Below are 24,220 nucleotides of genomic sequence, written 5' to 3'. Positions count from 1 at the left end.
GACTGAATTAGGGCTGAGTTTCATTAACGATCCCTCTCCTCCTCCTCCTGTTCCTCTCGACTCGCCTCTCGTCCCGATCTCCCAGACTCTACCTCGATGCATCGGCAAATTTACATTAAAAATCATAAAAACAAATGAACCCTCCGTAGTTTTTTTTTTTTTTTTTTTTGCAAAGGCGGCGGCGGCGGCGGTCTCAGAGCCGTGTCGTGACCCTGATTTAACTCCGCCTCCACCTTCTCGGGGCAACTTGATGTTCGTCTCGGAATAATTACATTTTAAGTACTTCAAATGACTTTGGAGGAGAGGCTTGATGATTAATTACACTTGCAGAAGGATACGAGGGGGGAGCTTAATGTGGGGCTAATGATGGTTCAACTTTTTTGTGCGCAATTTACAGGGAGATTTTCTTTAATTTTTTCAACTTAGACATTCAGAAGCAGAGCAGATATCTGTCAGGATATCCAGTCCAGTCGGAGGAAGCAAGAGGACTAAATGTCGTTGCTATGATCCAAAGTAAAACCCCAACACTAGTACTTACTAATTAGCTACCTAACAACTTAAGTTTTACGCTTTATGTTCCGATGTTGCAGTCGTATCTGGTTATACTGTATGTACTTAATGTCACAGCAACCCCCCCCCCCCCTGCTGGACTGGAGTAGGACTTGAACTTTGGTAACCTTTTCCCCACCTGACAGCGTTTCGTATTCACGGTGACCATTTGCGATTTGCGCCTTCAAATAAACCAATGAAGAAGAAGAAGGTGCGAGGGCAACCGTAGTTTACTGGGAAGCTCAGGGGGAGGAGGGAGGGTGAAATACGCCGTTCTTGGGAAAGGTTTCAAGTTTGAAAGAATAAATGTTTATTTTAAATAATCATTACTGTGCACTTATTATTTGTGCAGCACTTGCTAGCTGCTCTGAGTGAACACAAAATTAGCAAACAACAATGTTATCCATAGGGAAATTAAACTCTGCTCAACATCCATCTTCTATACCTGCTTTCTCCTGCACTCAAAGCCGCCAGTTTGTCGCAGGGGCTCGATGCTACATTTTTTTTTTTTTTTTTACAGCTAAATAAAACTTAATGATGTTTGACAGCTCTAATGAGATTGCGCAGAGCTGGCGGTTGCGAGTTCGATTCCAATCCCGGCGTGGGCGTAGGAGTCCGCGTGGGTTCCCCTCCAGGTTCTCCGGCTTCCTCCCACAGTCCACAGGCACGCACATTAGGCTGATTGGCAGCTCTAAATTGTCTGTGGGTGTGAATGTGAGCGTGGATGGCTGTTGTTGTCTTTTCCTCACTCTCTCTGTGTGGCCCCCGTGATAAACCAGTGACTCGTAACTCCGCCTTCGCCCTCCCAACCCCAACACGAGACAGCCGGGATAAAGTGCGTCGCTGCCATGGTGGTGATAGAATATGATGGATGGATCTCTAATGGGACGGCGCGGCGAGGGCTCGCCGCCTCCTCATTATTATCTTTAATATCGGGAGTCACAACAACGGGTGGGACAAAAATAACGGCAACATTAGGCAGGAAACCCACATTATTTAAATATATCGTTTTCGACTTTTGAGACGCAAAGCAAACAAAAACTCATTAGCCAACTCCGTGAAAATTCTCCTCGCCCGCGAAATCCTGGAAAGAAATTGTGACGGCAACTTGCTAGCGGAGAGCGCAGCATTTTTTCGTTTTTAAAAAAACACTCTGCCGACTCTTATCGGCCGTAAACTGTAGAGGGTATAAGCCGTTTCGCTCTCTGTGGCCCGAGACTTACACACCACTGCCGCGCTCGCAGGCCGGGGCCTGATAATTCTGCCGTTCTCTGACTTTCATTAACATCCTGCACTGCGGCCCAGTCAAACTCCCGGGTGGCTTCGCCACAGTAATGTGCGGATAAAGTTCTTCCCGTTCTCTCGCTGTTCGAGTCGCCCCCGAGAGCAGCCAGAGAGAGGGAGAGTGTGAGAGAGAGAGAGGGAGAGAGAGAGACGCGACAAAAAACAGAAAAAAAAAAAAGAAGGGGATTTGGAGCCGTAAAGCCGCCCCAACCCCCCGCGCGCATGCGTTTTATGTTTTTTAGAGGAGCGCGCAAACTTGGAAGTCGTTTCCGTTTCGCCCCATTGTCGGCGCAGCGGAAAAATTAAATGTTCCAACTTCCCGGGTGACCTCGAGTATTAATTCCCCTCCCCGCCCGCGAGGGGTGGGGGGGGGAGGATGTGCGGAAAATCAGTTTTAAATAAACGACGTGAGCGCGGAAGAAATTAAAAATAAACACAACTCGGAATATAAATAGAGTTCAAGGGATCACGTCGCGCCGTGACCTCAATTCCTTAAACGCGAAACCCGGAGCTGAGCCGCGGCTTCGGTCGGAGCCAAATTTCACAGAGCGGGGTTACATTAAAAAAAACAAACAAACAACAAACAAAACCCCCTTTGCCCCCTCAGTGACGCCCGAAGTCGTGGAGGAGAAACAGAGTCGCGCGGCCGCATCCCAAACTGGGTATTTATTTCTTTGTTTAGTCATTTTTTTTGTGTTAACCTTCACGTGTGGGGGGAGGGGCGGGAGCCGGAATCTGTCGCTGCATTATTTACTATCGCCGTTCACTTTGTAAGCCAGAGGTGCATTAATGAATGCATGAGGAGTTGCCTATTTGATGACCACAATGCATGGGGGAGAGTCGCGGTACATCGATGCTCCATTTGGCCGAGCTGAATCATTCATCGTGCGCGCTCGCGTGTGCGCGCACGCACGCACACACACACACACACGCACACACACACACACACACACACACACGCACCCGCACAGATAAATCAAACACACTTGAAGGTCCTTTGTGTGGCTCTGAAAGGAGCCCACGGTCATCTAAATGCGACACGCTGCGCTTTGTCGGGTTTATGCACGTCGATACCGTCCCTACAAAATGTTTACCGTCCACCCGCTGGTCACATGTTGGCCCCGCGGGTTCGAGGTCAAACGTGACGTTACGATGAGCCCGCGCACCCCCCAGCCCCCGACTATCCCTATCCAACCTGCCATTAAATTTCAAGGGACTCGATGAAAGCGACAACCCGGCGCTTGGTAGGACCCGGCGATGATTGGAACACATCAACTGGAAGTGATGGCTTTGTGCTTGGTGAGTTATTTTAAGTAGGCATTGTCTCATCAGAGATTGCAGTGAGGTGCCACGTTGCATCAAATTCACTTTTACCAACGTTTTCCAATAACAATATGTGGGTCTGGGGTGAACTCCTGATAAAGGAGACAAGTTCATTAGCAATATTTTGCATATTCTGAAGTGTCACCTTAAAAAAAATCTATGCAGTTCTGAAAAAAAAAAAAAAAAAAAAAATCAGCCCTTTGTGATGTCACCGATATCCCTCCCAGGTCAGAAACGACACTGCCAACCAGATGTTGGTTCCGCCCACTGAGACTGTCAACATTGACCTTCTTGTTGTTCCCTTCCAAATGCATGGCAGGTCCAAGCCCCCCGCCCCCCCAATCAATTTTAGCAGGAAGCTATACCCGAGGTTTTAAGTGGGAGGCTGTAAACATAGGGCTAAATATGCTTCTTTCTGGAGGAGTATTTTGAGGCGATCAAACTGCTCCCTTGGAGTCATGAAATCGAAAGCTCTGAAGATGGTAAAATGAGTTACAAAACACAGTTACAAAAGAACTTTTTTGAAAATTTGTCAGCTAGCTTAAAATTGATCATTCCTCAGAAAAATGTATAATACGTACCTAAGCGGCTAAAATTACAGCAATTTGACAGTGTTTCAGGCAAAGAAAACTTGTCAGGCCTGTGATAAACACCATTTAAATCCAATCATCTCTCCGTGGTTTTCTTGGGGGGAATAAAAGCCGCCGCGCGATTCAAAATCCATGCTGCTATTATTTGTCGACTTCGGGCTATTGTCACTCTAACAGGCATTTTCGGCGATGACCCCACAAAAGCGCAGCAAGACCGAAAATGAGTGACTCCTAATTAACACAGCCGCGGGGAAAAGACACTCGCGGCTCGACACTCGAAACCCGACTGACACGACGCGTTTTAAGGATTTTGAGTAAAAAAAAGAAAAAAGTATTTAAAAAAAACAAACAAACAAAAAAACAAACCCTTGAATGACTTCTCCTATTCTGTCATGTTTAGCGATAAACAGTTTCCCACCCTGCTGCGATTCAACCAACATCACTCATGTAAACAACACTTTCAACTATTAGCGCCATTACACAGCGGTGACGCTGACTCCTCTGCGCTCGGCGTGCGTGTGTGTGTGTCTGTGTGTGTGTGTGTGTGTGTGGAGACCCGTCATTCCGGGAGTAATTGCGGGGTTCCGCGCGGTCGCTTTGAAACTCGCTTGCCAGCGCTGTCAGTTTTTGTTTGAGCTTCAGATGCTCGGGGAGAATAAATAAATAAATAAATAACACAGGCTTTGATATTGACACATCAGCCTTCTAGCCTCCACACACACACACACACACACACACACACACACACACACACACACACACACACACACACCACAGGACTGTCCACGCGCCTCATTATACATTCATAGTAAAAAATTAAAAAGGCTCCCTCTCGCTGGGATACGAGTGAGAAATAAATACGCGACACGTGAATGGAAGCCATCGTCGCGCACCCTTTTTACGGACACGCGCGCGGATGAACGGGATTTCGGTTCGCTCCACGGGGAGCGCAGCAGCACGACGCGCTTTCCCGCTCAATGAAAGCGGGGGACGGGTGACACGGCGGTAAGTGTCGCCCCGTGTTTGAAGTGCGGCAGGAAGCCTCTCACCTCAGCCACAGGCACTCCCTCTGGGGGACGACAGTGCAGCACGATCATGCCGTTCAGAGGCACCTCCACGCCCTGGGGGTCCTGCTCGAAGTTCTTCCTCAGGTCTGTCGGAGAGAGTAAACATCCCGGGTTAGAGAGAGGGAGAGAGAGAGAGAGAGAGAGAGAGAGAGAGAGAGAGAGAGAGAGAGAGAGAGAGAGAGAGAGAAAAAAATAATAAATACATAACGCAGCAAGAGAACACCCATCAGCTCCGGCTTCTTCCCACACTCCAAAAACATGCATGTGAGGTCAATTGAAGACTCTAAATTGTCCGTAGGTGTGCATGTGAGTGTGAATGGTTGTTTGTCTCTATGTGGCCCTGCGATGAACTGGCGACTTGTCCAGGGTGTCACCCTGCCTTCGCCCTAAGACAGCTGGGATAGGCTCCAGCAGACCCCCGTGACCCTGAGCTCGGGAATAAGCGGGTATGGAAAATGAATGAATGAATGAATGTGTTTGAGTCCTTTTACACTTTTATTGTATGTGTGTTCATACGTAGTTTTGGTGCCTTCAGTGAGAAACTGCAATGTCAATAGTCATGAGAATGAAAGAAAAGACATTAACTTCATAGGGTGTGTCCAAACTTTTGACTGCTAGCGTATACGTGAAAATAAATATAGAGCAAGGGTTTTAGTTAGCTGCCATCTTGCACCGCCATATTTCTAAGGAAGCCTTGTGTGGCCAATCGCCCACCAGCACGATGAGGAAGGTGGACGAGGTATCCATGTTTTGGGTGCGCAGGCCACTGTAGCTCACCGACAAACTCAGGAGGGGGAGAGAGAGTGAAAGACGCCGCAATCGAAAATGTAACCACTTGATGTTGCTGTTTCTACTTCAAAATCTCCAAATATTACCCACTTTACTTTGAACCAGGCAGGAAGTGCGGCTGTAGATCGGCCCTGAAGACATCTGTGTTCTTGTGAACAGTTGCAGGCTTGAAATAATATTCTTTTATTTCAAACAATCCTTTGACGTTAGCGTTGCTGTGCACTGTTTTTTTTTTTTGTACAAAACTAGCAAATAACATAGCTCAAGGAAATCAAACTCCATCCGTCTTCTATACCTGCGGTCGCCAGTTTGTTGCAGGGGCTACACGCTGCATTTTTTTTTTTTACAGCTAGATAAAATTTAATGATGTTTGACATCTTACTGTAGCTCACTGGCAAGCTCAGGAGGGAGAGGGAGAGTGTAATGTAAATGTAAATACTTGATGTCGCTGTTTCTTCTTAACATTCAATGTATGTATCGTCCCACATGAACAGGAAGTAGAACTGCTTCCACAAGACTAAGGCCGGCGCCGACTTAGCAGCCAGCTTGCTGCCGCTGCTGCTTACAGGCGATGCGGACGGACGCCTTGCGGCTCTTGGAGGTCCCCAGGTGGCTCCAGGCGACGCACAGGCACCAGTAGTCCTCCGGGCCGTGGAAGTCCTCCACCTGCTGGCGGGACACGTTGATCATCACCTCGCGGATCTTCAGCCCTGCAAGACAAGACGGCGTCGATGGCTCAGATTTAGCGTCGACGGGGGAGATTTGGGAGATTGCGGCTGCTGCGGCGGCGGCGGTGGTGGTGGGGGGGTGGGAGAAGGGGGTGGGGGGGTGGGAGGATAGAGGATTAAATCTGAATCTGTTAATTAGCGGCGGTAAACAGTGAGGGGGGAGAGGGACGGGGAGTTTACACAAACAACGTTGAGCTGCGTTCTCTTTTTTTTTTTTTTTTCCCCCGTCCAAGGTCATCGAGCGGTGACAGGACGCAGCCAAACAGAACAGGTTCTTCCAGCGAGCACAGTGTGCGACAGAGCGACAGAGGTTGTGCCAGCTCGCGTTCGTCGCGCAGGACTTTGGCCGCGACTTTAGCGGTACGCATGCGCGACAACAGAAGTCGAAGCAGTAAGCAAAACAAGACAAACTTCTGCCGCAACATTTAATAGGTGAGCGGTGAGGCCTCCTGAATCCCGCACGAGTGACATCTAACTGGCTTCTTGCAGTGCTCGAATCATCTCAAACTGGTTCCTAGCAACCGTAGCTCGGCACTGATCTAAAATCCCTTCCCAGCAGTTTGTTGAGTTCAATGGGACAGTGAACAAGAGCACAGGAGCTGAACCAGACACCAGCAGCGTGCTCTTAAAGCAGCGGGCCCGTCGGACGGAAATCAGTCAATGGCCGAGCTCCGCTTTAAACAACCCTCCTCATTGATAAAACATTACCGGCGCTAACGAGCTAAAGGGCGGCTTAGCGTCACCCGTGGCGGCAGAGGCGAGGCTACCGAGTTCAGGTCAATAGATCAGCTTCCTCCCCGCGCCTCCGTAAACCGGGACAAGGACGGCGGCCCAATTACGTCTCGTCAGTCAGAGGTTTTTAACCGTCGCTCGACTGGCATCAAGGAAAAACACAAAAATAAGATTTATCGCACAAGGGCGGCGCCTGGGGATGTTTATTGAGTTAAGAGACAGCCGTGAGCACTCCATTATTTCCCATCAAAAGCATTTTTTACGGGGGCCGTAATTGTGAGGAAGGAAAGAAGATCAAAACAAATCAATTAGATATGGCGACCGCTGCTCGGGTTGCGTCCGACAACAATCCCATCGTCTATTTCGGAGGCGCAACTTTGACTTTGGTGCCGCTCAGGTCGTCCGATAATTTATGCACATTGTCGGCGATAATGAGCGAGGGCGGACTGAGCGACGGACGCTTTTTTCAGAGGCGACTGATGGGAATTTAAAAGCCCGACGTATCAATTAAGCAGCGCCGCGCACAAAAGACGACTGAGGCCGAGGCCATTAAAGCTTGATAGGGGCCTTTGTTGCTCATCCAGGAAAATTGCAGCTTTCAGCCGCCGGGCCGGCGGTCCGTCGGAGACGGCCCGGCGGAAATCGAAATGTTTGGTGGAGGCAGGATGAATAGATGCATTATTATACAAATGCAGAGCTACGCCACTCAGTCGCTCGGCGTGTCAAGTGTGCAAACGCTCCTCTGCGTGCAGCCCGCTAGTTAAGAAGCGCTGCAGGAGGTGGAAATAACAAACATCCCTTGGTGGCGTTGCGTCGCAAAAGAAACATTGAAATAAAGTAGAACGATTGTCATATTTTGAATACAACGATCTCCGTTCGAGTAGTGAGCCAAAATCGGTGACAGCTGCTTTATTTACTAGTGGGCACAAAAAAACAAATGAAGAATAAGTAACGTAGGTATCTTTTGGAACAGATTGTGGTGATAAGGAGGCGGGGTTACGACATCAGCCACCAACACTTGCCGGCGAGCTGTTATGTGCACTGCTGTTCCAACAAACTCTTGCCAAATCTGCCCTGGAAAAGAGAGAAATCAAAACATTCAGCTCTGCGATCGTTCGTTCCCCTTTTAACGCTAACGGTAAAATAAAACAAACAAATGGCGTCCAATTCCGAATAATAACTACTAAAACATTTCCCAACACATCCATCGCCCTAATTACGACGCCACTAACTCGTGTTAAAACGCACAGTTTAGCGCAAATGTTTAGCGCATCCATAATTCATAAATACCGCATTAAAAATACATTTTTGCTTTTTTGGACAGGAATCGCTGTCCCGAGGGCCTGTGGGCTACAAATCTCTTTGCGTGTCTACAGTGACTACCACTGCGTGTCTGCCAAAGTTGGGCCGCATGAAGCGGTTTGCTCGCGTCAGGCTGCATCACGTCTGCGTAAATTTGCTATCGAAGATCTGGAGATCCGTGACAGGAAGTCGAGAGGAAAACACACAAAAAAGAATAGGGGGGGGTTCAAAGCTTACAATTAGCTTGACTGACACGCAAGCGCTCTGAGTCAATAACGTACATTAACCTCGGAAGGAGTTTGGCGCTCTCTGAAAATGGAATGTTTTTAATCCCCTTGCAGGGGCAAAAGCACTTTGACTGGACTTGCAGTATCGCAGTATCTTGAGAGCTTTCGGTGACTCACAAGGTTTAGGCGAGTTGCTCTGAGAGAGACGCGAGATCGACCGTGACATCGGGCAACATTGCAATATGACATATCACCCCTAGATGCTGCTAAATCCTACACGCTAGGCCAGGGGTGGGCAAATTTTTTTTATTATTATTTTTTTTTTCAATGGGCCACATGACAAAGGAGCGCGCTATCGCTAACGCGCTAACATGCTGGCACTGTTTTGTTGACGGGGCGGACACACACACACACACACACACACACACACACACACACACAAAATCCCTACTTGGTAGTTTGTTAGTTTAAACTGGAATAACCTCGTATACAAAACATCTCTTATCATTCCTATCATTCCTATCCACCCCCCGCAACCCCCCCCCCGCCCCCACACACACACACAAAAACCACTGATGCCTTTAATGTGATGCGAGATCCAACAAATACTGAGTAGCTTGTACTAAGAAGGGATTAGTATAAACATGTACAGATGATGCACTGCTGAAAACAGGATAAACAGATCTGGTCAACTGCAGACGTGTGTTGTGGCAGTACTGCCGCCTCCCTCAAGAGTGGATTTGCTCTTCAGGCAAACATAAATACCTCTTGTTAGCAAGTGAAAGGCACAAACAACAACAAACGTCTCCGTCGAAGCAAAACACATGCGCACACACACGCATTCCCCTTTCGTATTTCACGCCAATTAGGTGCCTTGTAAAGTTCCACGCCGGGCCTTTAAAATCATCTCCCACTGTTACAAATTGATTAATATCCGGCCCCGCGCTGCGAACCCGTGGCAATTACATGGCGTTTTCACACGGCGGCAATTCGAGCACAGGTTGTACTACAGCTTTTCGGCGGTGGGCTAACAAGTTGCGGCGAGCAACACGTCTCGCAGCAGCTGTTCAAAAAAAAAAAAGAAAAAAAAAGAAGAAAAAACACCACCACTGCGAGATTCGGTCTCTCGCGGCTCATTGCTTAATTACGCAGCCGCCGCGCTTGCAGAGGAGTTTGTGTCTCTGCAGGCCTCCTTCACAGCAACAGCAACAGCAGCAGCAGCGGCGGCGGCAGCAGTTTAGACAAGGGCCTGGGATTAAATGCAAAAAACAATAATGTGAAATGAGGGGTTATCAAAACGGAGCCCGATGAAGTCGTGTACAACAGAAATGTTCCGGGAAGACGGCATAATCCCCCGCAATTACCCGCTGCTGCTTTGCGCGGCTCCGCCTCCTCTCCCCCAGAAACAGCCGTCATCAGCGGGCTCCCGATGAAGTGACATCCGACGCAGTTTTAGCAATGACACAATAAAAACTAACAGGCAGACAAACAAGCGAACGAACAAGCAAACAAACAAACAAAAACCCCACTCGAGGGGGGGAAGAGAGAGCGAGCTAGCGAGCGGAGTAGCGCACTCGTCGCCGCATTGTGAAAAATCTGAAGTGGCCTCCGCGTCGCTGTCGGAGAAAGGCAAGCGCGTTTTGAGCAGAACGTGCGCGACCTCGGCCTCTTTTCCCCGCCCACCCGGCATCCAGGCAACCCGTCAACGTTTTTGGTTCAGTTAATCTCAGCCAGGGGTGGGTATCCATCCAATAACAAGTCAATCCAGAGCCAGTATTGGCTACTATGCTGTTACCGCTATGTTTGACCGAAAAATGTTGTGGTCATTGCCTTTGGTTAGTTGGCGGAAACAATGTAACAGTATAAGATGATTGATTAATTCCCCTTTTACAACATGCAATTGTTTTGGGAAAAAGTCACAAGCGTAGTTTGTTGGAAGTTGGAGTAATTCGAATTCCAATCTCATCATGCAAGTATTGAACCGATACCAGGTAGAAACAGGGCTAGTATACTTTCACGATACTTCGTGATCATTGAATCATTTTGTGATTGTTGCCCTTGTCTTTAAGCTCTTAAACACCAGACAAAGATTTTAGGCTAAATCTTTAATTCCAAAAGAATTTAACAGTATGAAATGAGAGAACAATTCCAATTCCAATTCCAATTAAAAACTGTGTCGTGAAAAAACTCACAAGCGTCGTTTGCCGGAAGTCTAGAAGAGAAACCGCGAGAAAAGCCTCGATCTGGTCATGCAGGTATCGACTCGATACCAACGCTCCTCTACATTGGCATCGACGCCCTCGATGTCCAGCTCGATTCGCCCGGACCTGATCTCAGCAGAAACCCACCGACGGACGAATCCGCTCCGGGGCTCTCAGAGCAGGCCAGACACGTTTCCTCTTTTCACCCCACCAAATTCACTCACGCGGCTGGTTAGCTTGTCATCACCTGACCCCCCCTTCCACCCCCCCTTCTCGCCATTTCAGTGCCGCTTGACCGGCGAACGGCCCTGATTTTTTTTTTTTTTTTTTTTTTTTGATGCAACATTGGGCAAACACGCACGGCTGCAGCACTCGGCAACTGGATTCCGCGGCGGCCGGCCGCACGAGGCGCTGGAGGGGTCACTCTGTTTCATCTCAATCGCAGAGCGGGAGATCAAACTTTCTGACTGCGACAGACAGCGCGCGATGCTGCTCATTTTTCGAAAAGAAGCGTCTGCGGAACAGAATCCTTTAAGGGAAAAATTGGATGTGAGAGGACGATGAATCACTCAATAAGAGTGGGCTGAACACACTGTCTCGCCCCCGGAGCCGCAGGACCGTCTGCCCGCCGCTTCCTGGTGAGCGCGCTAACTTTGATCCGCGGCACAAAGGCGCGCAACGCAAGCGCTTGATGAACGGCGGCTTCTGATATTGAGCACATCTCTGTTGTAGCGCAGGCAAAAAGAATGAAACTGCCATTTCATATTTGTGTTGACGAGTGTGTCGTGTGCACAACACACAGTCCCCCCCCCCTGCCCCCGTCCCCCCCGACCCCAAAAGTGAAATTAAACTGACTATTTAAAAACAAAACAACAACAACAACAACAACAACAGACCCCCTTACAAGAAAAAACCAAAAAATTCAAAACATTTAAAACATTTTTTGAGCTGTGACATCAACACAGCTGCTTCGTCTCTGACAAGGAAATTCATTCTTGAATGTGACAATAGCCCGAAGCACTAAATAGATGTGGAAATGGGTCTTGGCACGGAATCTTTTTATTCACCATGTTTTTTTTTTGTTTTTTTTCAGACGATTGTTTTTTTTTTTTTATGACAACGAGACCTTTCTCATCTTTATTAATGTGAGGAAAATAAAGAAACTAATGAATAAACAACAGCCTGCTGCTCTTGATGCACTACTTGGTGCTGAAAGCAGTTGGACTCCGAGAGTCGTGCCAAAAAGGGGATTTTTATTTTTTTTTTTTTACCGGCGCAACGGGAGACAAGTGACATAAGAAGACGCGTGGGAGTTTTTCCACTGAGCGTTCCATTTTAAACTACAGCTGTGTGACAATCGACGAGCCGGAACGAAGCAGACGCAGGTGAGCGGGGTTGTGAATCTCATAATTCCACTGGCCGTTCTTTCAGCGCTTGCATGAAAAGCTCAGTGGGGGCGTCTGTCGGTCACTTCACTAAGCAGCCGATTGTTTGGAAGACTCAACGGGGCACTCGACATTTTTAACCAAGCGACACTTCTGCCAAATTGCTTCAACCGCACTGTACATGTGTCAAAAGTCCAAACGGATCCGACTCGGTAGTATTTTGAGTCAGCGGCTCACTGGATCGCTTAGCTCTCCGGTCGGTGTTACGGCAGATCCGTTCTGAAAAGCTCCAACCCATCATTCCCCCCCCCCCCCTCTTCTTGTGTTCCGTTTGTTTTTTTTTTTTGTGTGTGACTGTGCCGCTTTGTAGCTTTGTGGCGAATGAGTGAAAATAAATGGGTCACCCCATTCAAAGACAACCTACTGAACGTCGGTGACTTACTGTCGCGTAGTTCTTTCCATTCACGTCCCAAAAAGGCAAACGTGTTCGTCCTGATTGAAACACTCTACGCGTGTCGATGTGCGGAGCATCTTTGCGCATCCAGAAAGTTGCTAGAAAGTCACGCAACGTCTACCTTCTACATACATCACGCCCCCCCCCCCCCCCCCCCCCCGCATTTGGGCGCGACGATGCAAATGACAAGTTGCAGATGCATCCGTCTGGCTCCTCCAGAAAGACAAAGTCGTCGTCACAAGCGTGGCGTCGCTCCAACCTCCGACGTTACTGCGACTCGCCGTCTCAGCGTGACAGACAGAAGGTTCTTCCAATCGCCTTCAAAGCGAGAGTGTTTTTTTGCCTCTTCCTCCCTTCCCTCCTTTTTAAATGCTTCCTACAGACTTTGTCCCAGATGAATCTGTGGATCAAATCCAACCGATCTGGGAAACTCACCATCTGGCGCGTCGCTGCGTTATTCATCTGTGGTTTTTTTTTTTTTTTGGGGGGGGGGGGCTAGCATGACAAAGTTAAACGTCACGTCTCTTTTTTCTTTTTTCTTTTTTCTTTTTTTTTTTTTTACATTTTGCGCGCAAAATGTTTACATTACAATATATTTCAGGTGTTTATGCCCTTGAGCAGTGTGAAAACAAGCGGCTGAAAAAAAACATCTTCAACCTCCAAATGTTCGGTTTGGAGGGAAGAAAAGACAAGAGTCGGACATTTTTCCAAGGTAAAAACAACCCGGGAATGTTGTCGTGAAGGTTTTCTGGTGCTTTTGTGCTGATGGCCTGATGGGAACTTCAATGATCAAAGGTCCAGTGAGCTGAAAACACACACGATCCCAGGTTACTATCAGTCCACGTCACTTGGTTTACCTCCCTTCGCTCAGACATGCTAACGTTTACTCGGCCGCCTCGTCTCCACGCGTCACTCCTGGTTCTTCGCCCCCTCGCTGACGAAAGAGGCTTTTTGATGGAGCCTCGACCCCAAAAAAAACCTAATGGTGGAGAGCCTTTTTTTTTTTTTTTTTTTTTTTTCGCTCGCCCCTTTCAATCAGGCCTTTTAATACGTCTCCAGTGTCTCCTCGACGGGGCAGTCAGGAGGCCGTCCACCGGCGCTGATGCTCACTTATCGTCCCACGTCGCTCTGTCTCGTCTGCGGTCTGTCTGGCGCCGCGCCTGCGCTCTGATTTATTCAGTTTTTGGCCCGTTGCCCCCCCCCCAGCTACCCTTCTCCCTTGGCTCACTTTGCGAAAAGGAAAAGGAAAAAGAAAAAAAAAAAAATCAGCTGGTGCCAGCTAACAAGTCCAAGGAGCTTCAGCAGAACTTGGACTCAGACGTCGGCTCCCTGCTGGTGGGTTTCAACCAGTGGTGTAGTCTAGTTTATTCTAGTGGGTGTACTCTGAATCCCCCAAAACCCTCCTGGCCGCCACAAAACAAGAACCACCATGCTCAGTCATGCATTAAGCATGCATCCACATAGAAGTGAGATCATGAAAGACTGATTGTGTTCTGCCTGTCAAATGTTTAAATGGGGAAGTCAACGTTGTGTCAAAAAAAGAGATTGATAATTATCTCTGCGCATGTTTTTGTGGTTGTACGGTATTTCGGGACCTTTGCTAGTGCATAGACTGCACCACTGGTTTCAACCGAATTCTGTTTTGTTGTTGTTTAATGTTGTTTAGTTCGAGGGTCGACGGCGGTGCAGCTGTGTGACGTGTCGGGGAGGTGGACGGGCGCATCTCTGGGCTCCGGGGGGGGGGGGGGGGTGTTTTGGAAGTGGTGGTGGTGGGGCACGTCTGACTGATGCGAAGTGGGCCGCGGGGAAACGCTGCTGCGATGTGACATGGCGGCGAGCGGAACGTGTGGCGGCTGCGAGGGTTGGCTGAGGGCCAGCAGCCGAGACGACCTGCTGCAGACGCTCCCAGCAGCAGCAGCAGCAGCAGCGGCAGCAGCAGCAGCAGCAGCAGCAGCAGCAGCATCTTCCGTCTGGTCCCAGCTGTGTGTGTGCGTTTGTGTGTGTCAGGCCTGCTTGCACAACCAAAGGGACACGTTAACGAATTTGGAGGGACGCTTAAACCCCCTCAAACTGCATTTAAAAATACACAGATATATCTATGATCACATATATCACATGTAATCAAACAGCATTCAAATTTCTGCAGGTTCCCATTTGAGTCCTTGTTGTGTTGTTGTTGTTGTTGTTGTTGTTGTTGTTGTTGTTGTTGTGAGAGCCTTGTTTTGCGTTTATCACCCCGAAAAACAGCTTCCGCATGAGGAGTACGGAGCAACTTTTACATCAAGGAGAGATTTCTCCCTCTCGGTGCCACTCCATCGGCTTCACTTCCGTCTCCTGAACTACCGGCCGCGGTGGAAACGCTTCGCTCCTTCCCGATGGCGCCGTGGAGATACTTCCTCCACACGGGCGGCACGCCGAGCCGCTATCTCCGACTCCCATCGCTGAATCCGCAGCTCTCCTCCTCCTCCTCCTCCTCCTCCTCTACCTCCTCCACCACCAGACGGCCGAGATGGTATCCGTTTCTCACCCTCTCCTCCCATTTCCAATGTCCTCCCCCCTTCCAGCCCCCTCCTCCCTTTGTCTTATCTCTCCATCGAGGCATCTTCCTTTCAGCCAGATATCGAGCTCCGCTCCAGCTTCCCTCCTGCTCCTCTTTCACCCGGAGCTTCAGTCAACTCTTGACGTCCGTCTATCCAGCTCTCGCCGGTGGGGGGTGGGGGGGTCCCAGGCGGACGCGTGCAAAAATAAGCCGGTGTCTGTGACCGATCGGGCCCGTCCGGAAAAAAAACGGACGGATGTTTTGGCCTTTCTTCGGGTTTCACGGCAAGGAAATCGGACTGATTCACCGTCTCCCGGGACCCGGCGCCGCTTCCCCCTAAAAATTATCCTAAAGAGTCTCCGAGTGCGAGTCGTTTTCCTCCGGGGGAGGTTAACGTCGGGGTAGCGATGATTACAGGCCGTATCCAGCTGAGCCTCGTCTGCCTGTGGTTTATTCGAAAGGGTGGATGGGGGGGTGGGGCTTAGCGGCGGCGGAGGGGATAAAGGATTGCAAGGAGTTGATCAACGCATCTGCTCAGCGGTGAATCCAAACTTGGGACGGGTGGCGGGCGGGTGGGTGTTGAAGAGCATTTAGGATTTAGATGTTAGAAAATGGCTTTTTGCGCTCCCTCGCATCACACACAAGAGTGGGTTTAGCCTTCGATGACAGCTTTTGGATTATAGACGCAGCTTAGGAATAATAATAATAATAATAATAATGATAATGATAAAAAATATATTTAGAGGTGACAAAAAAAAAAAATCCAATGCAAAAAAATAATAAAGTGGTTCTCATCGGAGAGGGGAATTATGAGGATAACGGGAGGCACTTTTAAGAAGGAAATTGGAAAAACGGCTTTCGTACAAACTCGGAAAAAAAAAACAAACAAACGACACAGACGGGCGGCCCATCCGCGAAGGTTCCTCTTCCTGCGTTCTTAATGCAACGATGCAGAAACTGCCATGGCCTGCAGTAACACTGAGGCGGCGGCGGCGGCGGCGGCGGCGGGGAAAAGCCGCATGGCTAATGGGATGTCGGGCGCCTATTTGGATAAGTTATCGGGGAATTACGCTTAAAGCCAGCGTCTCGTGCGAAGAATCACAAACCCCCGCAGTTTGGATTCGCATCAACCGAGAGCAATTTGATTATATTTCTATATAATTGCGTCCGATAATCAGGCGGCATCGGGCGGCGCAGATCGCATTACGTTCACAGGCGGACTTGACTCTGCAAACGGCATCTCTCTCTCTCTCTCTCTCTCTCTCTCTCTCTCTCTCTCCCTCTCTCTCTCCCCTGCCGTTCTTGCAGGAGTGCGGGGAAGAAGAAATTTCGCTTCTCGCCGGTGTCGAATTCGGCGTTTGAAACCTTCACAAGATGGATGTTTTTTTTTTCCTTCTTCTCTTTCTCTCAAGTGTTTCCACCCACAAGAAGGAAACCAGCAAACACACACACACACACACACACACACACACAGGCAGCAATGTACTCCACGTAGCCACACCGATAAGATTCGGTCAAAAAAAAAAAATTCAATTCCGTTTGGCCCCTTCGTGAATCCGCAAATTGATGTTTACGCCTCGAAGAGCAGCGAAAAATACAAAGGAAAAAAAGAAAGAAAAAAGGGGGTCGCGCTGCCCCTGCTGTAACGTCCCGCCTTCCTCCTTCCGCCGCTCCTCGTCTTTGTCGTCTTCGGTGAAAAAGGAGGGGGAGAAAAAAAATGACGGCGTGGGAGTCGATCTGTCGGGCAAAAAAAAAAAAAGAAAAATCTACGAGGCAACGCCAGAGAAATAAAAACACTTAAAGAAGAAAACACTTGTGACTAAGGGGGAGAGAGAGAGAGAGAGAGAGAGAGAGAGAGAGAGAGAGAGAGAGAGAGAGAGAGAGAGAGAGAGAGAGAGAGAGAGAAATATCACTGGGAAAAAAATGTACCCAGACAATAAAGGAAAAAAAAAAGAAAAATCTCCCCCAGTGTTTACAAGCATCACCGACTCAAAAGTGGAGCCTCTTCTTCTTCTTCTTCTTCTTCTTCTTCTTCTTCTCCCTCTTTTCCCTGGCGCGGTATTAAAAACACACATCACAGATGTCAGGAGTGATGGAGCAGCGGCGCCGTAATGAGCCTAATTACCCCGGCAGAAATATATACGGCGGCGATGAAAACGCACTTTGGCTCTTCATACTTAGCGGTATCGATATCGAAGCAGGCAGGAAGCGGGATTATGGATAGCGGCAAACGGCTCATATCCCGCCGCGCCGCAAAGCCGTGCGTCTCGATTAGAGGGGCGCTTTGCGTCGCTCCCAATGATCTCAGGCGAGGAATCAAGCGGGGGGGGGGGGGGAAATGTATATAAATATACATGAATAAATAAATAAACAAAGCGGGGAAACGCGAGCGGAGCCGTTTGAGCCGGTCCAAGCTAGTTAGCGCCGACGTTTATTTCAGCCGGCGTTTTGCGTCACTGGCGTTCCGCTGGCGTTGACGCGTCCCAGCGCCTCATCAAGGCCCGACCGCCTGACTCGACCTGAGCCCGCTGTCGGGTCCTTCAGGTGCTCGGCTAACGCTAAACACATCCGCAGCGTCGCGTCGTCGCTGTGGAGCGCCCCCCCCCCCTCCCCCGAGTGGCTCGCTGGGCCGTGTTTAAAACGTGAGTGTGAACGTTTTATTCTTGTAATACAATGTCATGAAAAATGGCCAGAAGGGTGTAAGCTAACTCGCGGCGACAACGACAACTTTGCTTCTTAGCCGTTGTTTTTTTTTAAATTTCTAATCCCGAGCGCGTCACCGCGCAACCACGACACGCGCACTGACAACCTGTAAAGTGCGAGGTGAGAACTTGCGTGCTGGGTGTTATTTTGCTTTCCGTCCCAAACTCCTCTCTTTAAAAATCATATCCATTTTCAGCCCTCTGTTTACAGCCTTGCGAGAGAGAGAGAGAGAGAGAAAAAAAAAAAAAAAGGCTCGCGTTTAGCTTCCTGCTGTGACATCACACACAAACTGCCTGCTTAAGCGGACGTTTCCTGAGAAGCGGAGCGGTGAAGAGTGGACTTGAGTCATTCCCGGGAAGCTGCTCAACACAATATTGAGAGTAGACAAGAGACGTTGGTCGAAAATTTGACTTTTAATCGGCAGGCCAGGTCCTTCAGTTGGCTGGAACGCAGCGAGCGACGCTGGACCTAAGCAGACAATCAGTCAGGCAGCTAAAAAGGAGCATCGTGTCCTTTTTACTCTCATTCAAACTGTCCTTTCGCCGCTTCCTCCTCCTCCTCCTCCTCCTCCTCCTCCTCCTCCTCCTCCGACTCCGCACACTTCTGAGGACGAACTCCAGCCTCCTCCGACAGAGGAGCCACAGAGAACGTTTCGCCGCGCCTAATACACTAAGACGTGACATTAAATGGAGTCTTTGAAGCGGCAATCTCAAAGTTTTCCCGGCGTCTGACTGAAAGACTTTCAATATCGCCGCGAGTGAAGACTAACCAGAGACGGCGAAACGGAGCGGCCGCCAGACAAGACATCCTGCCTTTCCGGCTACCGGAAAAAACAAAAAGATAACACACGGGGGGGCCTAATTCGGGACCTCCAACCTGATGATTTGGGAAGCAAATCTGTCGGAGTGACTTCACGGTAAACAGTGTTAATGAAGCAGGGACAAGGATGCGACTTGGAGCTAGCGCTCTGCAGGTTGCTGACTTTTAATTGGGTGTGTGAGTGTGTGTGTGAGAGTGTGTGTGTGTGTGTGTGTACTATTTGTGTCACTTCCTTTCCTTCCTCCTCGCTTGCCTGAAATGAACCTCGTGAACCTCGGAGTCAAATCTCGCTTCTCCTTCCCACCGCGGGGGATGGGGGGGCGGGGGGGGGGACCCGAAAAAACAAAACAAAAAGAGGGGCGTGGCAACGCGACACCTTCCGCTCGCCCGTCTCGACTCCGCTCGAACTTTGGTTTTTATTTACGGTGGGGAGCGCTGGCGGCGAGAACAAATGGAAATGAAAAGAGCCTCCATCGATTTAATCACCTGAGTGGCTGGAGGAAGCCATTACCAGCTTTAATCATTGATCCGTGCGAGAGTCGGGTGGCTGGGCGAGATCAGCTGGTTAACCAAACAATGGCGCGACTGCTGCAAGCGGCGTTCGGAGGGCGGGGTGGGGTAGGGGTGGGGGTGGGGGGAACGGGACCAGAGCGTCGCTCGCCCTCTTTTCAGCGTCTCGGGGCGTCTCTCGGCGCCGGCGCCATCTGCCTGCGGCAGCCGACGCTGCTGTGCCTCATTATATTCATGTCCACAAACTCCGGCTTCACTCGGCCCTTATTTCCCCACTTGGAGGAAAACACTCCCCCCCCCCCCCCCCCCCCTCTCCTCCTTTGCGGAGGCTCCCTTCTTTTCTTTTTTTTTTTCTGAAAATGCCACTCCGATTGCCACAGTTGTTCAAAAGAAATGAGGCCGGTAATGAGACTGGCTGAGAGGTTTAATGCCTCCCGTCTCTCTGTCTTCTTTAGCTCTGACCTCGAGTTTTTCATTAGCCCATCAAAAGCTTATTCCTGTTTCCGCCCGCGATATACGGGGCCCCTTTTCTCGGGCTCCTCTCTGAGGTCTGTCGCCTTAAATAGTGCATGAGGCTTCATGCAGCTCCGCGACGGCACAAAGGCTGAAAAATGATGAACCCGGCCCCGGCTTCCCGACGCGTTCACGGGCCACAGAATCCCATCAACGCTCCTTAAAGCTGTCTGATGCGTCTGGACAGAGACACAAAGTGTGAAGTATCCTCAAAGTCTCCGCCGCGGCTCCGCGTTTTAGCATGCAGGCGAGGGGACGGAGGCATCGATCTCCCTCAGCCGACGCCTGGCCACAGGCTGAAACTGCTGGATTTCCGGCCCGAATGCAAAGGCGTAGAACATCAAACTGAAAGCGTGCCTGCCTTTTTTGCCTCTGCTCAGAGCCGACATATGCAGCCTCAGAGTCTCAGGGTGGGATGCAAGTCGGAAACAACGATTTCTTTCACCGTGGGGGTAAAAGACAAAAAAAAAAAAAAAAGCAGAAGAAACAACGCAAAGGCATCGAACTACACACGAGGAATTGTGGCAGCAGGACAGTGAAGGCACCGTCACTCACGGAATGTTATATTTACTACATATTGCAAAAACGCAAAGGACCAGCAACGCAAAGGCCAGTCCGAAAAATTATCTTTAATTAATGACATCGATCTGTACAGTAAGTGCTTTTTTTTAGGAGAAAAGGAACAGTTTCCTTTTTTTTTTTTTTTTTAAATCCGACACATCCATTTTGCAAAGCTCCGCTCAAAAACACTTCCAGTTGGTCTCAACCCTCGTCGACTGCCGCACGCTGCCTTTGTAGACCACCGAAGAAAAGAGACGCAGGAAGTGACAGCGAGCAGAGGGCTGCGGCTAAAGAGATTAGCTCGGAGGCAGCGGCGGAAGCTGTTTAATCAAAGCAGGATGTCAGTTAGCATCGACAACAGATGCACAATAAATGAAATGGAGGGGTCAATTTCCAAAGAGCCAAAACAGCTTCCAACCAAGTCTTTGTAAGCTTCTTAATCAGAAGGACTTTTAAAATGGGTTGGATCCAGCAGATTCTTAAATGAAATGTCTCTTTGTATTCGCGACTACAGTTAAGTCCAACCTGTCGGCATTTGATTTCCGACGATCTGCTGCTTTCCTTCAGCGGCTGTCAACCAGTAGGTACACTTCATAAACTTTAGAAACTTTTTTTTTTTTCCTTCCCCTTCCCCGCCGCCTGTGGCTTCACATCTCAGGGACGCAGACGATGCGGTTGATCAAGTGGGTGGTGAGTTTTTCAAACGCTTATGGCGACGGCTGTAGAAACAAACAAAACAAACCAAACAAAAAAAAAAACACAACCAAATACAACAACAACAGCGCGCAGAAAGCGCCGACAGAAGAGAGAAGAAGAAGAAAAGCGACGCAGCGAGACCGCAGCTGTAGAAGAATATATCTCGCTGGCTGCCTGCGGATGGCGTGTCCGTCCTCTGCCTCGCGGCCCGATGACGCCAGGACGCGCGTCGTCCGAGTCGGACCTGCATTTAATTCACAGCTTAGCGCTTTAATAGCTGCAGCCGCCTCTCCACCCGACCGCCCGCCCGCCCGCCCGCCGAACCCTGGGGGCCGTTTCCGCCGCCCGAGTCGCACCGTAATGGCTTTGTGCCGAGACACAGCTGCCGCTCCGCCGCCTCCGACTGATGGGAGTTGGATGAGCGGGACGAGGAGAGCCGGATTCAAGATGCCGGCTGAAGCCCCTCCCTCCAAAGGCACCGACGCCGCTGGGAGATTCGGGTGCGAGGGGGGAAGAAATGCGAGTTTGTGTTTTTCGGATTTGAAAAAAAATTTAAAAAAATGATAAAAAGACTGACAGCCCGGGAAGAGGGGGCGAATACGAAGCAGAGAGAAGGAGGTGAAGCGGCGCTGCTTAAATGCTAATTTGGTTTTTTACCTTAAAGACGAGCTGTCATTTATATTGACGTAACTTTGTTTTGCTTCCCCCTCCGCCTCCCCCTCACCACCACACACACACACACACACACACACACACACACACACACAATAAAGTATACAACAGTCAAAGCCGCCCGTCAAATGAGCGGCTTTCGTTGGGGGGGCGGGGGGGGGGATAGACGTTAGCATTGGAAGCGTGACAAGACATTAGCGCTTTCTTTCGCACTTTGAATAGAAATAAGGCAGATTCCTCCGGGTTTGACAATTGAAGACGTTTAATTGGGAGAGTCTGAGCGCGAGCACGCCCACACCCACACAGCCAGCACGGCACACTGTTTTTTTCTGTTTTTTTTTTTTAAACAACAGGCTAATTGTTGCTAATTAGCGCAGTGTTTACCCAAATAGTGTGGGAATTAAGTACGGTACGTTAAAGTTTGATTCAAAACTTTAGAAAAGGCTTTTTTTTTTTCAAGGCTCACCGTGCAACATTAAAGGTCCGATGCGCTAATTTTAGCCACTAGCGGCTAATTCTGAGATAGCAGGCTGCTGACACTGCCGATGTCAGTCTCTGCGTTGTTCCTCTCCTGTAACCGCTGTTACATTGTCAGAGTAAAACTCGCGGACAACTGGTCCACTGGTTTCACAGCGCAACGTTAACGGTCCAATGCGCTAATATTAGCCACTAGCGGCTAATGCTGAGACGGCAGGCTGCTGACGTCAGTCTCCGGGGTTGCGCTCTCTTGTGACCGCTGCTACGTTGTCAGAGTGAAACCAGTGGAAACCAAAAATCCTGGCGACATCTCACAGGAGAGACCCGCAGCTTTTGCAACAGTTGGATTTTTTTTTTCTTCTGCGGCAACGTGGTGGTGCAGCAGCGGTTAGCGTTGCCGCCTCTGCGCGGAGGTTTGCATGTTCTCCCCGTGTCTACGTGGGTTCTCTCCGGGTTCTCCGCCTTCCTCTCACAGTCCAAAAACATGCATGAGTCACCGCCACTCCCGCACGTTTTCGCAGGCCGGCGAAAGGAGGCGAACGCGTCGGTGATGCTACGGCGCTCTTTGTGCGACTCCTCTTGCAAAAATCATGCGCTTAATAAGGGGGAACAACAGAGAGAGAAAGAGAGGGGGGGGGGGATAGTTTTGGCCGTCAGAAGCCTTTTTGCTGCGATCACCGTTCGCTGTTCAGCGTTGGGAGAACGGAGTCGCACCGAGTGTGGGCCGCCAGAGCCGGGCCAGGTCCGGCGTTCTCAAGAATCAGCTGATTCTGGCATTATCCCGGGGACATTTTGTTCCCCTCTTTCTTTTTCTCTCTCTCTTTTTTTTTTTTTTGTTCCCGAGGCACCGTCCAAAAATAATTAACTGAGGCTTTGACGCTTTCCAAAAAAAAACGCGACTCGGTGCCAAAGCCGCCACTTTTGTGTTTTTTTTCTTTTTCTTTTCCTTTTTCCCTTTTTTTTTTTTTTTTTTAATCGTCCGCCTCAAATTTACTCAAAACAGAGGCGCGCTAATTAATCAGATGCTGACAATTATTGCGTTTCAAGAGCCGGCAAGCGACGCACAGTGTCCGTCAGCTGGTGACCTGATGATGATGCTGCTGCTGCTCTTCCTCCAAATGCGATTTATATAAAATGTTTTCAAGCAATAAAATAAGCAACATTCGCCCCCCGGGTTGTTTCTTCTTCTTTCTCCTTCAATATATTTTATAAATATGAGTCAAAGCTACAGCCACATGTCATGTGCCAGATCCCGCTGGTCATTTCCACTCATGTGTGGGGTGTGGTTTCGGGGGAAGTGACCTCAGCGGGGAGGGGGTGGGGGGGACAGAAAGGCTGCCAGCCAATCGGCCGCCTGCGAGCGTTTGATGGAATCCGGCTTTGTTCCCCGGGATCAGTGATGCCAAACAAACACGCGTGATCATTGTGTCCCGCCATCGCAGCATCGACACACAGGGCCGGCTGGAGCAACACAGAGCAGATTTTGATTCCCCCCCCACCCCCCATACACCAGATTTTTGTTGTGTTTAAGATGAAAAACGGCGACACGTGTTGACGGAAACAAACGCACAAGGACGTTTGATGTTCTGTCACTTCCTTTGTGTTTCAAACGGGTGGCAGGTGCGTTTGAAATGTTTGTCACCATTTGCTTCGTTTAGTCGGAATTGACCGGACTCAAAAAAAAAAAAAAAGCCGGTTTATTTCTTCGGCTAGCGAGACATTTTCAAGTTTGTTTGGGTGAAGAGGAAGGATTTAAAAGATAACAATCAATATTTAAAAAAAACAAACTTGCGTGGTTTTAATGATTATTCCGCCCAGAATCCATTCTTGTGAAGTTCTAAAGCCAATATTGAGGCTTATCCCAGACTCTTTAAGGAGACGTTGGCCAGAGCCTAATTACTGACTGAACAATCTCGACGGGTCACAATGGAGGTTAATAAAACACTTGGGCGTGACAAGCTCACTGTGTGTCATCTGGCCGAGAAGCACAGTGACAGCTATTTCCTGAAAGCCCCCCCCCCCTCTCTCCATCCTACCTTTCCGTCCAATGATATCACTTCCGCTTTCTGCAGCCTTGTTGATTTTCTTTTGTTTCCATT

General features: G+C 49.4%; 1 protein-coding gene across 2 annotated transcripts in view; it reads right to left on the bottom strand.

Annotated features, from left to right (window-relative positions):
- unc5da (unc-5 netrin receptor Da) overlaps nt 1–24,220 on the bottom strand; it is a 239,964-nt gene that overhangs the window by 49,812 nt on the left and 165,932 nt on the right. For both annotated transcript variants that reach the window (XM_076029434.1, XM_076029435.1), the window contains exons 5-6: nt 6,169–6,312; nt 4,796–4,899 (exon numbers count right to left, since the gene is read on the bottom strand). In XM_076029434.1, the coding sequence (XP_075885549.1) occupies nt 4,796–4,899; nt 6,169–6,312 (248 nt within the window). The remainder of the gene's footprint in view (nt 1–4,795; nt 4,900–6,168; nt 6,313–24,220) is intronic.

This window comes from Nelusetta ayraudi, unplaced genomic scaffold (genome assembly GCF_046127955.1).
Source record: "Nelusetta ayraudi isolate G7.1 ecotype Tasmania unplaced genomic scaffold, CSIRO-AGI_Nayr_v1 ptg000026l, whole genome shotgun sequence".
Taxonomy (NCBI): domain Eukaryota; kingdom Metazoa; phylum Chordata; class Actinopteri; order Tetraodontiformes; family Monacanthidae; genus Nelusetta; species Nelusetta ayraudi.
Note: the sequence above shows the minus strand (reverse complement) of the source record. Positions and strands in the feature narration are given on the sequence as shown.